Below are 13,226 nucleotides of genomic sequence, written 5' to 3'. Positions count from 1 at the left end.
ATACAAAACCGTCGTAAGTCTCACGGGCGCGTAATAAAATGGCACCGCCCAGATCCGAAAGATTTGAAATATCGTAACATAAAGAATTAGATTCTTTTCGTCAAACGCTATTCCTCCTCATTAGTCACACATACACCCCCAACTTCAAACCGCCACACGGAGAGGCCAATACATACCAACACTCTGCACCGTCAAATCAATCCTCGGACTCATAATCTTGTACCACCGATACGTGCGCTGCACCAGCCATCTCGAATTCGGACGGCTCCACGTGCGGCAAAATGGGTGCGAAAAGGCGGCGTCGGGGGTAAAATATTTTTCAATGGTGGCGCGTTGCAGCGACGGTGGGGATTGTGTGAGGAGGTGGATGACGGTGGGGATTTCTTGGACTGGGAGGGGATGTTAGTTGGATAGTTGGATGAATGGAGGAGTGGTGGGACTGCTATGGAAAGAAGCGCATTGGACGCGTCAGTCGCGTGGATGGAGGGGACGTACCTGGGTCTTCCATTTTCGGAGAGGCGGTGATGGGATTGAGGGGTGTGGTGGGAGGCTTATTCAGAGGAAAGAGCTGTGTCGGGTGAAGGATGTCGCGGATGCAGGTGTGAGACGCGACCTCGGAATGTCGCGCCGTGGTGACGTCATGTAGATCACAGCTCCAACGCACTCCCCTGCCACAGACAGCTTCACTCTGCAATGTCGACAGCAGATCCAAGTATCATCACAGCCAAATCTAGTAATTATTATGATTCTTTACTGTTCCATCAATCGTCATCAAGCTATCTTGCCGCTCTTCTCGCAGCATTAGCGACCATGGTGATTGTGAATTGAAACAAATCTCCCAAGAGCTTGCCATTTACTGCGACCTGTACTGCTGAATCTCCGCCTCATCAAGATGCCTCAACTTATTCACGCTCGGCGCCTCGCCCGTCGCAATACCCTTTGCCAGCTCGACGAGACCACCAATCTGTGTTCGCTTGGACACAGCATACTGCGCCGTGCTCGCCTTGACACGAATGATACCTACAAAAAAACACGGTCAGTCAGTCCACGCATCCCCACACACAGTTCCTGTAGAGTATTCCACTTACCGATCCGCGGATCCTCTGGTCCACCATCATGCTTTCCATCCCCCAGATCCCCAATCCAAGCCTTGAGCGCTGGCGAATAGTGTTTCCTCACAACCTCGCGATCCGTCTCGATGGACGCGTGTCCCGAGATCGACGCCCACTCGCCCGAGTTGTTGATGAAGCCAATGTTAACCGACTTGTGCTCCTTGAGATCGTCCGTCTTACCAGACTCGGTGTTGGTGTGGAACAAGAGGTCGAAGCCGTGGCCCTCCTGTATTCATACATGTATTAGCGACCTGTTGCAGTGGGTGGATGGATAGGTGAATGAGTGGGTGAAAGGGGATATACCTTTGCGGCGAGCGCCATGGCACGGGAGGCAAGCAGATCGCTGTCAGCGACCTGTGTGGTTAGCAGACAGAACTTGGTCTTGTCGACAAAGTTGAGCAGGTCCTCGCATTTCTCCTTGAGAGAGGGCTCCTCGAGGTTCTTTTGCGTGTAGGGGTCCGCGGTCTTGGAGCCCGTGTCTGCGTTGCTGAAGCCAGACATGTTGGACGTTGTTGTGGAGAATGTGCGTTGAGGGGTATTGGTGTAGTGGTGGTGGTGTCGAGGTAGTAGCTGCGTAGATGGCGTCAGCGACGGTACGCAGCACAATGTCCGAGGCAGACGTCTCTGCGCTGTCCTTGCGATGCAATGAGAAAGGAGACGAGGCTGGAGCATACCTTGTTATGAGTGGTTTGGTAGTAGGCAGTTTGTGTGAGAGAGAACAGGAGGATATGGCGCGACTTTGTACTAATATGGAGTTTGCCCTGATGATGTCATGCGTAGCGCTGCGCGCATTGGAACCACATTCATCCACCCCACCATGTGGGGTAGCCTCATTTGGTGTCACCCGGCGCTCGTTTTACGGGTGGTCTAGCAGGTAGCTCAGGGTCTTGCGTCATGTCATGCTTGTCCAAGCTAAGAACCAAGTTCTCATGGCGGAGTGGTACACACTATGCTGGACAACAGCCTGGGCATAACAACAACGTTAAGAATAAGATGGTGATATCCCTCTACATCTGCTTGCGCATCTAACAGAGAAAACATCCGTCATACCCCACTCCGTGACCCCGTCCAATGCCATGCTGGTATCCCGTGAACAATAGCAGAGAATACACCGATTCCAAGCCAGAAATGAAGATGTGGGCTAGATTCCAGAATAAGCAAATGCAAATGTCCCGGATATATGACCCAAAGTTCCGAGAGGCCAAGACCTCTAGCGACAAGTCGTGACAACGCGCGCCCTCTATGCGTCGGCAGCAGTCTCCTTGTCCTCAATCGACGCCTTCTTGAGCTCATCGGCAGCGTCGGCCGCGGCGTCCTTTTCCTGGTTGTGCTCGGCCTCGGCAGAAGCGCTGCCGTTGACGGCTTGGTTCTTCTGCGCGGGCTTGCGGGCGGCGTCTGTGCTGCCGTTTGCAGCGTCTTCCTCGGCCTCCTCGGCCTCGAGACGGTCAATCTCCTTTTGCGCCTTGGCGATGTTCTATAGACAGTCAGCAGAGCCCTAGCAGGCGGATACATGGTGACTTACCTCCTTGGTCTGGCGGTCCTGGTCCTCTTTCCAGTGCTTGAGCTTAGCCTGGAGCTTCTCAACGGTGGCAGGGACTTCCTCCTGGTTGGACGGGGGGTCGACGCCGACCTTGGCCAGCTCCTCGATGATGCCAATGTTGAGGTTGAACTTGCCAGGAGCAGCAGCCGCGCCGCCCTTCTTGCCCTTCTTGCCCTTCTTTCCACCGGTGCCGGCAAAGTAGCTCTCCTCCTCGGTGTCCTTTTTCGATATGCGGGTGCCCTTGAGGCCCGAGTCGTCGACGGTGCGCTGGGCCGAGGCGGCAAACTTGCTGGCGGCGGTCGTCTCCTTGGGCGGGAGCGCAGAGGGGTCGAAGTGGCGGATCAGGCCCTCGCAGGCGATAATCTCGTCGCCGTACGCAGGCGCGCTGGCCTCGTCGAGACGCTTGGCGGCCGTCTCCTTGCGCTTGCTGGCCACGTACTGCAGCTGCTCCAGACGGCGCTTCTCGTTGCGGATCTTGCGGGCCTGGAACTCGTAGTCCTTGAATGCGCGCAGCTGCTGGAAGTAGTTGTCCTTGAGCTCCTTGCGGGCCTGGTACTTTTCCTGCTGCACCGCGCGCGCCTTGTCCGTCTCCTCGCGCAGCGACCGCAGGTTCTTGAAGGCCTCGTCCTGCTCGGCCTTGAGGCCGTCGAGCTCCGTCTGCAGCTTGGTGTACTTGTCGCTGAGGGCCTTGTTCTCGGGGTCGTCGAGCAGCTTCTTCTGCTCGGCGATCTGGGCCTTGATGTCGTCAATCTTCTTCTGCTGGCTGTCGAAGCCCGAGAAGTTCTTCTTGGCCTTGTTGAGCGCGCTGATCTCGGCCAGGGCCTTCTTCTCGTCGACGAGCTTCATCATGCCCGTGTCGACCTGCTTCTGCAGGCGGGCAATCTCCTGGTCGACATCCTCGGCCGACTTGTAGTTGGACTTGGCCTTGGCCGTCTTGAGCTCGTTGAGCTGCTGCTTAAGCTGCTCGTCGAGCTTCTTGATCTTCTCGAAGATGGCGTTGCGGCCCGACTTGTTGCCCTGCTGCGACTGGCGGATGGCATTGAGCTCCGTCTTGAGCTCCTGCTGGCGCTTCGCGTTGGGCGAGTCCTTGTTGTTGGGCTTGGCGAGGTCGAGCTTGGCCTTGCACGCGTTCTGGGGGTCGTCAGTAATTTTCCATGGCGCATTGCACCCGCACCCGCACCCGCACTCACCAGCTTCTCCTGGGCGGCGGCGTGCTCCTTCTCCAGCTTGGCGAGCTCCTCCTTGTACTTGTCCTCGTCGGGCTTGTCGGGCTTGACAATCTGCTGCTTTTCCTTGGGGGCAGCAGAGCCGTTGGCGGGCGTGGCCGGGGCGGCGGGCGGTGTTGCAGCGTCGGCCATGGTTGCTGTGCAGTCAATTGGGTTGAGGCCTTGACTGGGGATTTGCAGCGGTGGGGGGAAGGGGAGGGGAAAGATCTGCGAGACCTTTGTAGACCGCCGAAAAGTGAATGTGGGCGGGCGGAGGGCGGTCGGTGGGAGGACAACTATCAAATTCGAGAATGTCGAGTGAACCACGGGCGAACATCCTGGCAACTTTTCCCGACCTTTAGCGGGCGGCACTAAGCCGCCCGCAGTCTCCATCCATCGACTGCAGCTGCCACTTGGGCCGCGAACATGCAAACTCCAGACCACACAATGGCGGAGCAGTCGCGGGGTAACACCAAGATTCCCATTCTGCTGCTCAAGACAAAGTCAGTCCCCAAGGATGCGTACGAGGAGCTGTTCCTCACCCTCGACAACGGCCGCTATGCACCCGTCTTGGTGCCCGTCTTGGAGCACCGCTTCAAGCGAGAGGCCCTGCATCATGTGCGCCAACATGTCCTCAACCGCGGCTTCGTGCCAACGTCGCAGCAGGGCCTCGCCACCTACGGCGCGCTGATATTCACCTCGCAGCGCGCAGTCGAAGCCTTTAGCGAGGTTGTCGAGGAAATCCGCAGAGACGGGTCCCTCGATGTCGACGACCTGCTTCCGCAGAGCCTGCCGCTGTACGTGGTAGGTCCAGCTACAGCCCGCGGGCTGCGATCACTCGGCCTCAAGTGCCCAATCTTGGGTGACGAGACGGGCAACGGCGAGGCCCTGGCGGCCTTCATCTTGAGGCACTACAACGCGCTGCATCCGGATGTCGTGAACCCGCCTATACTCTTCATGGTCGGCGACAAGAGGCGGGATATAATACCAAAGACTCTGCAGTCGGAAGAGCTGGATCCAAAGCAGAGAGCGAAAATAGATGAAGTGGTTATATACGAGACTGGCGAGATGCAGTCGTTCAAGCACGACTTCTCCACCATCTGGCGGCGAAACGCCCAACAGGGCTCGACACGACAATGGGTCGTTGTCTTCTCTCCCAGCGGCTGCCAAGCGATGCTCGAGAGCCTGGGGCTTCTGGACGCGGAGACTGGAAAGGCCAAGGCTGAGTATGCGGCTGCTGACCAGAGGGACATTCTGATAGCTACCATCGGTCCGACTACGCGCGATTACCTAAGGCAGCAGTTTGGCTTTACGCCTGATGTGTGCGCAGACAAGCCGAGTCCAGAGGGCATCGCAGAAGGCATTGGAGCTTTTTTCAAAGGGCGCGAGTAAGAGAAGCAATTCTAGTTCCTAGTGGCTCAGTATAGCTCAACTGGGTAGTAAGCGAATGCCGATGCAGGTCAGAAAGGGTTGTATATAAAGTCGAGATGGCGTGATCACGCACACGGGTGCGCATCGCAATTCCACGCGCTCCCAGTCCGTTTGACACTATCGATTGTGGCTTCGGCATCATGGCTCAAGCTGCACGTGCCTTCCTGACGCGTCGATGAACTAATCGCTGCCATTGACGTCACCATTCACGCGACGCGCCTGGACAAACTTCCAGCCCGCAAACAGCAGCCTCCGTGTTACTCTACTCATCTCTCGCGCCCTTTCTTACCACATCATCTCAATTCACATCAGTCTACATCAATTTTCTACCCAGCGACAATGGCAGGAACACGCTCTTCTGACAACCCCTCCAGTCCTGCAAAAGGCAACAACGTCGCAGCCGGCACCAAGCGCAAGCCAGACGTCGAGCCGTCCCCGAAGCGCGATCGCAAGGCGTCGAAGAAGCAGGCGACGATTGAAGAGACGCTCGACGCAAGCAAGTTGTCAGACAGCGACACAAAAGACGCTTCCGACGACGCAGAGGACACGAAGCAAGAAGAGCAGTCGGAAGAACAGGCTGAAGCGGCGGCTGCCCAAGACCTTGTTGATGCGAGCGACGACAAGGCGTTGGTCACTGGTGACGATGAGAAGCCTTTGACGATGAAACAGAACACGGACGAAGACACTGAAGCTGCCAAGGCCGACGAGACTACACAAGAAAACAGCCCAGAGCAAGACGACTCCGCATCCAAGGAGCCTGCCGCAGATACCCAAGGCGCAATACAAGCCTCCCCCCAGCGCGCCAAACAAATGCCCTCCAACATCCTCGAAAAAGGCATCATCTACTTCTTCACCCGCAACCGCGTCGGCATCGAAGACTCAGAAAGCGTCGGCGACCTGCAACGCACCTTCTTTGTCCTCCGACCTATGCCCTCTGGTGCGAAACTAGGCGACGGTGCACTCGCCGATGACGCCAACAACATCCGTCTCTTTGCGCTGCCGAAAAAGGTGTTTCCTAAATCCCACAATGACCGCTTCATGGCGTTTGTGGAGAAGGCAAATACTTCCATCAAACAACTCAAAAAAACGTTCTTTGGCGCAAACGAGTACGAGACCAAGACGCAAGGGAAGCGGAGGACGGAACCTGTTGCGCCCGTCGCGGAGGGTGTGTATGCGCTTACGCGGACCGAAGATCGGACATGTCATTTGGTTTATTCAGTTACGATTCCGAGGGAGATGGGCGAGGTGCAGGATGATCTTGGGATTAGGGACCAGGGCAGTTGGATTGTGAGTGTGAAGAATCCGGAGAGGAAGGGGCCGGCGTCGGCGCAGTTGGATCAGAAACCTGGGTTTCCTGAAGAGTAAGTCGGAAGTCTTGTTATCGCCATGTGTTTCTCCTTCCTTCCCCCTTGAGCCTTGATGACTGACTGACTGACGCTGCGAGGATAGGTTCATCGAGGAATTTCGTGGTCTGGCGTGGGTCGAGGCGAAACCAAAGTATCTCGATTACGAGTACTGTCAGATTTTGCTGATTGGCGAGAAGATGGAGAGTGGTGTGGAGCCGACGAGCAAGGATCAGAAGCATGATAAGGAGACGCCGAAAGAAGAGATTGAGAAGTTGGAGCATGAGGATGAGTTGAGGGTGCAGCATTTGCATGGTGATGATTCGGTCTTTGATGATTTGAAGATTAGTAAGGAGGAGTATCCGAGCGTGGAGACGACGTGGTGAGCGGGGTGGAGTGTTTGGTGCGGTGTGCTGGTGTTGGTGTATGATATATGGGGTTTTTTGGAGTTCATGGGAGCGGGATGTATCATGGGATAGGTATCTAGCGTTTGGGATCTGGAATCATAGCTTCCAACCATAGATTTGGCATTGTTGAATCGTATTGTGCCCGTTGCAAACAAGATATATATGCATGTTGCACAAGTGTGTCTAGTCGCCTTTGAGTCCCTAGTGAGGCATCGTCCTGCTTGCTTGTTCTCTTGGTTATGAGAACCTGTTCGTTAAGATTGTTGAGATTTACTAGTAGGGGTCTTGTGAATTTGAGTTGAACGGCCACTAGAGTATTTGTGCAGCGCAAGCTGCACCCTACGGATAAAAACACGATTGGGACAAGCTCTCCGCCAACTTGTATCCACGTAGGGGTCTTATATAGCAGTGATTATCAGGTTGTGCTTTGGGGAACCGTCAGTTGTATGGCTTTGGTGTTGATTCGCTGGGGTTCTCTACATGTTGTTCAACATGGTCATGTCTAAAGCTTCTTGTAGATCACGCCGAGATAGACAGTGCTTAAGTGGACGTCAATGCAATTGTAGTCCCTCCAAAATGACATGAAGACTTCGTATAGGGCCAAAATGAGATCTATATCAAGGTAAACCACTCGTCATCCTCGCTTGATCCTGCTTTCCAAAACTCGCCATTCGTAACCTCATCCACATAAGCTGCACCAACGTAGGTAAAGCCGCCTGCGCAAGGCCTTATAAGACATGGTAAAGACATGCCATAGAACACCACCAACAGATCTCCAGCCTTGGCATGATAATTACTAATGCCCAGGCATGAGATTCCTGCTGTCTGAAAGACCAACTTCCACGCTAATTGGGAGATGTAGTCGAAAAACTGCTGCATTGGTGGTGTCAACCCGAATACGCCTTGTTTGTTTTTGGAAGCGATGAAACACGAGCAGGAATTCACATCGTTTTTGTTGGCACTACTTGTGAACATGGCCAGATATTCCATGAATCCATCAGGAGGCATAGTGGCTGAAAGTTTCCATCTTGTGAAGAGATAGGCAAGATCAGCGACAGCTGCATCTCGGTTTGCAACAGTCGTGTCGCTATTGTGGATTATACGCCGTTGCAGAGCGACTTCGAACCAGGAGCTAATACAGTCTAGAAAACCGTAAATGGTCTTGACTGAGTCGCACTGTTTACCTCCGCGTACTGCAGTGGCAGTGTTAAGTTTCCAAGGTTCGCTAGCAGTGGCAATGTAATCGAATCTTCTTCCCTTTACTCCGAGTCGTCTTCCGTCTGGCATCAAAGTCCAGTCGCATCGAGTCGCCCCCGAACATTGCTTGTTCTCGACAAGCGTCATGACTATCCTTGGCGGTCTCGATGATTCATAGGTTGCAGACACTGAGGAGTCTGGCACCCAAGACGGCAACCCGAATTCTACGCTCGCTGGACCTATGGCCATAAGTATGACCCAAAGGCTGTTTGACTGCCGGAAAGAAGCGACTGTAAACTCGGTATATATTTGAGCGACAGATTTAGTGTAGTCGGGTATCGGCCAGTCCAGTTTCATCCTTTTTGCATATCCATACATCCCATAGATCTTGTCTTCCGGTCTCGTGGTATCCAACATGGTGAAAATGGCTAAGAGGTCATCATGGCCAAGCGGCGTGTCTTTTCCCTGTTCTTGTAGCCGGAGACAATGGATGCAATAACTATAATTCTCGAGATAAAGACTCCACCAGTGTGCTCGCAAGTCTAGCTTCGAGTATGGAACACATGCAAAATCTGCTGCACGAGCTAGGTCTCCAAAAGCTATCGAATATTTGCCGCAATAAAAGACCACTTTCTGTGCTAACACAACCTCTTGGAAGACCCAAATTCTGCGGAACCAGGGTGACCGGAATATAGGCTGGAGTTTGCCCTGTGGAAAATCTAGAGACTTTTCTAGACGATGTCAGTAACTTTGCTGTAAAGAGCCACGAAAGACCGCTAGTGCTTTTTCAAAAGAAGTGCTCATGCGATTCACCGTTCCTCTGAGCAGATCAGGGGTGGATAGCTTACGAAGGACTTGCTCAGCGATCTCATCATATATTCTCTTCGTTATGCCTTTTCCTAATCCAATTCTCTTTGCTTGCAATGCAGCCATAGAAGCAGTTGCTAGTCTTTTCGCTGCTTTCATCGCTTCATCAGTCTTCTCGTCTCCCTCGCCCAGGTGCACATTCACCTGTACGGCTTTACTATAAATCTCGTCCATGAAAGCGACTTGTGTGCTTCTTTCCTGGACTGCCTGTGTGTCGCCTTAAAATGTCCATCAGTGCAATGAATTCGAAGATCATGATGTGCATACCAGCTTGGTTTATACAGATCGCATCTACCCAGATCTTTATCTCAGACTCACCTTTGAGCATTCGTCGTAGTCCAACTCCGCATGATCGCGTTATCTTCAACGGTCGTTTGTCGATGAAAATGACATCATTAGGTGAGGGATCGCCCCAAACATAGGATAACGCGAGATACCGCGGAACATCATCGAGAGCGGTCTCCACCAGGGTACCACTTAGTATCTGGTCCTTCCAATTTCCTGACTTCCAACGCGAGGAGCCTTTTAGATGCAGGATTCTGAAATGACGCGGGTCTTTCAGAGGTGCATGTGTAAAAGAGCTAGAATTTTCGTATGGATCGAAAGGCGAGAATGTAGAAGGTGACTGCTGAGCCGAGGATCTGGAGTTAGAGTAATCCGTAGCCCGCGTGAAGGATGGCGCGAATTTGACACTAAGAAAGAAGAGAATTGTAGCAAGCACACATCCAACGCTGAAGTCAAGGAGCTGAATCGGCATCTTGTTCTGACTATCTGCAGTGACGCATCAAATGTTGGTAGAGGGAGTATAAGCATGGGAAGGCGGAGCGGAGACGAAGCGCGGGGCAACCCAGAAAGATAGAGGAAACACATCCTGAAAAGATCTCAGCGCCAAGTAGGCATCAGAAACGCCTGCAGATCGCTTAAAGGATCAGATGCGTGCATGATCACATTCTAGAGTGGAGGGCTGAAGGAGCTGGAAGCCTAGCCTTCCGATGTTGTACGAGGCTGCATGGGGTAAGCACTAATCCTTTTTGGGCTTGAGAGCGGGGCTGGGGTAAAAGCAAATCATTCTCCGTTGCTCAGCCTCCACATACACACACGCGCAGCATGTATGCCTTTGCCTGAGGCACGTTGCCACCTAACCATCAGCAGTCAGGCTGATAGTACCGTGGACCAGGAGCTTCTCATATCGCGATATGATGCGAGGCTGAATGCAGTTTTGTAGCCTTTCGCCTGCAGGGGAGAAACGAGGAAATTGCCAGATCTCAAGACACCATTGACGCCAGCAGACGGAACAGGCGGACGTGTATAACGCGAAATCTCCAAGAGGCAAGAGCTATCACAATCCGAACAACAACAAATCAAAATGTCAGCGCAACACAAGCAGAAAATCACAGTTTCTCGAATAGAACGTATTGTGCTTGGGAGCTTTTCGAATCTATTTCATTATAGCTCCATGGCCATTACATTACGGCCTAGTCATATTCGCCATATTCGCCATAGTCCCCGTAACCCCTTCCTCTTCTCTACCAACGATCGTCGTCAAGCAACTAGTGTGAAGACCCTTAGGACGAACAAGACGAACGGTACCAGAGTCCAGAAATCGAGACGTCGAGGTTACACTGCTCCCCGGGCTTCACTACCCAGCACTGCAACGCATCATTCGCTGCCGGTGAATAAATTTTAACAATGATATTGCAGCGGAGATGATTGACAATTCCGGCCCAAGTATTGCCTCCATATTTTCCATCCTTGAACGCTACAGTAACTCTGTATTGGCTGTGTTCGGGGTCATTTACGCCGTTGGATTGGACGGCAATGTCGGGACCGTTGGGAGCGGAGCACCGGGGTGCCGGGGCGCAAGCAGTGGCGCCGGAGATGAGGATCGCGAGGGAGAGGAAGCGCATTGTGAGATGGGTCTGTGGGAGTAAGTGAAGGATATTTGAGGAACTTGGGGGGGCTATACATCTTGGTCGGGAGAAAGTAGATGTGTTGGTTCTTGTGAAGCGGCGGTTGTACTGATTCGATGTGCCAAAGTGATGGTGGATTCGCTTGGTAGACGAAGATGGTGGCTTTCAGCTGGTGTTATATACTGAGTCCTCACGTTTAGTGCTCCGGACGATGCTTTGCCTACACCGCTCCGCCAAGTTCCCAGAGAAGAAGACCTGTTGATTAAAGTTTGATACAGCTTCTGGACCCGCCTTACAGAATATACGGTGTACAAGTATGAAGTTAAACTAGCAGAGTGTCGACCAATAGTCGCAGGCGGAGGGAGACTAGCGCATCGTCTGTGAGCTTGTAGCTCACTCGAACAAGTTAACAACATGTACGCTTACTTTACGTCTCCCGTGCGGAGGCTCCTGCATTCCTTTTTTTGTTGTTAGATAACCCGCTGTTCACGTAAATATCACAACTCACGGCAGAACAAGATGCGTTAGCACCCCCGAGCGCTCTATGTCTCTTTTTGGCTGAGATCGGTCGAGGCCTTACAGTGCTCCCGCCCGAGTCTTTTACTACAACGACCAAGTTCACTCCGCACTAGAATGAAGTCAAAGCTTCCAAGACTCTTAGTTGCTGTAAAGCTTTGAATATACTCTAGGCACGGACCTTAGCTACAGCGACGCGATGCTCACTGTGCGATAGATGACTGCGCACGAGACGGTTGCTTCAACTCAAAATATCGGGTTCTGCAGTATAGTTCTACTCATACGTCCTGCTCAAGCCACAGGCCCATGTCGAAGCGTCATCAACATAACGCGACAGACCATACACAAAGCTGGACCAGAAGAAGACTTCTCTCAGCCCTGATATAGCGTTCATCCTCATATCAACTTACCTCGATCCTCTCCTACTAGTGTATCCCTACCACATGCAAAGCCTCATAGACCGCATCCATCCTCACCGCCTCGCTATCATGTTCGGCGTAGCAGGCGGCGTCATCGTACCAACCCCAGCCGCGACCGCATTACCGCCACTCTCGTCCATTTCGCACATATGCATATGAAAGGCCCTCAGTACGTTCTTGTTCTCTGAAAAATCCTTCCACGCACTCTCGTCTTCCAGTATAGCAGGCATCCTCGTCCGAATACACTCGATGATGGCTTTACGCAGACCGCGATCGTTCTCCGGGCATTGCTCGTGGTGGATACAGGAAGCGAGGTCGACAATCATGAGTGCGTCAGCAACGAAAGGAAGCCGGTCGATGATGGCTTCTGCAGCCCGGCGTTTGATGGCTTCGAGGTTGTACTACCAAATCAGTCAGTATCGTGGCTGAGAAAGACAGAGAATGGCACGGCGTACCTTATCCGCGGCGATGAAGAGATGCAGAAGTTGGTTCATCATATGCTCTTTCTCGATCTCCTTGCGAGGTACAAAGTTCGTGAAGAGCGAGCCTGTAGTGGGGTTGTACACACCGTACATCTCGTCGAGCAGAGTGGACACGATTTGTGCTGATTCAGGCAAGTTGACGGACTGCTGTGCGGTTTCTGAAAAGCCACCGCTGCACAGCGCTCTGAAGTAGTTCGACTCTTTGCAAACTTTGACACGATGGACCAGGAACTGACTGCCTCCTGCGAAAATTGTGAAGTCTGACCATTCGCCCGTCTTGCGGAGGCGAGGCCACTCGGACGACTCTGTCGGAACCGCGAGCCATGGCTGTGGAGCCCGACTGGTGAAGCCATGCTGTTCCATGTCGAAGTCGGCCTTCATGAATGCGATCTTTTGCGGAACTTCATAGCTGTAGAAGGAGTGGTTGCCTGCTGCCGTCGCGATATCCTCCAACATGTTCAAGAACCCACGAGCGCGATCTGGCGAAGCAAACTCCAAGTCAAGCTGAAGATGCTGGAAGAGGATGCAGACTTTCTTGCACTTGTCCCTCCAAGCTGATGCGCACGCACCTTTGGCTCGGAAGTACATGGGTTCATCTGTGTCGGGAAAGCGGAGTATGGACGCGATGCTGGATGCGTTGTATTGGATGAACCCGAACTCGGCGTTTGCGCGGTCCAAGAAGATGTTCGTTGGACTGGCAATCTTCTGCTCATTACCGATGGTGAAAGATTGGAGGAGCCAGGTGACTGAACGCCCGTCTTCGGTGGAGGGTTTGGGGAAGGGAGGCATGCTGACGT

General features: G+C 53.1%; 4 protein-coding genes across 4 annotated transcripts; 1 reads left to right on the top strand and 3 right to left on the bottom strand.

The window, feature by feature from the left end:
* Positions 1 to 853: 853 nt before the first annotated feature.
* ACET3X_007250 (uncharacterized protein) lies at positions 854 to 1,613 on the bottom strand (the record flags this gene model as incomplete). The annotated part of the gene is made up of 3 exons (XM_069453663.1): positions 854 to 1,020; positions 1,089 to 1,338; positions 1,416 to 1,613. The coding sequence occupies 3 exons, from the start codon at positions 1,611 to 1,613 to the stop codon at positions 854 to 856; spliced, it is 615 nt and encodes a 204-aa protein (XP_069304413.1).
* Positions 1,614 to 2,352: 739 nt separating this feature from the next.
* On the bottom strand, positions 2,353 to 4,010 carry ACET3X_007249 (uncharacterized protein; the record flags this gene model as incomplete). Its single annotated transcript, XM_069453652.1, has 3 exons — positions 2,353 to 2,586; positions 2,635 to 3,783; positions 3,843 to 4,010. The coding sequence occupies 3 exons, from the start codon at positions 4,008 to 4,010 to the stop codon at positions 2,353 to 2,355; spliced, it is 1,551 nt and encodes a 516-aa protein (XP_069304412.1).
* Positions 4,011 to 4,283: 273 nt separating this feature from the next.
* On the top strand, positions 4,284 to 7,017 carry ACET3X_007248 (uncharacterized protein; the record flags this gene model as incomplete). The annotated part of the gene is made up of 3 exons (XM_069453641.1): positions 4,284 to 5,245; positions 5,663 to 6,649; positions 6,738 to 7,017. The coding sequence occupies 3 exons, from the start codon at positions 4,284 to 4,286 to the stop codon at positions 7,015 to 7,017; spliced, it is 2,229 nt and encodes a 742-aa protein (XP_069304411.1).
* A 4,983-nt stretch (positions 7,018 to 12,000) lies between these two features.
* Positions 12,001 to 13,218, bottom strand: ACET3X_007247 (uncharacterized protein; the record flags this gene model as incomplete). The annotated part of the gene is made up of 2 exons (XM_069453631.1): positions 12,001 to 12,348; positions 12,403 to 13,218. 2 exons carry the CDS (start codon positions 13,216 to 13,218, stop codon positions 12,001 to 12,003), a joined length of 1,164 nt encoding a protein of 387 aa, XP_069304410.1.
* Positions 13,219 to 13,226: the final 8 nt, after the last annotated feature.

This window comes from Alternaria dauci, chromosome 7 (assembly GCF_042100115.1).
Source record: "Alternaria dauci strain A2016 chromosome 7, whole genome shotgun sequence".
Taxonomy (NCBI): domain Eukaryota; kingdom Fungi; phylum Ascomycota; class Dothideomycetes; order Pleosporales; family Pleosporaceae; genus Alternaria; species Alternaria dauci.
The sequence above is the reverse complement of the archived record's forward strand: the minus strand, read 5'-3'. Positions and strand labels throughout refer to the sequence as shown.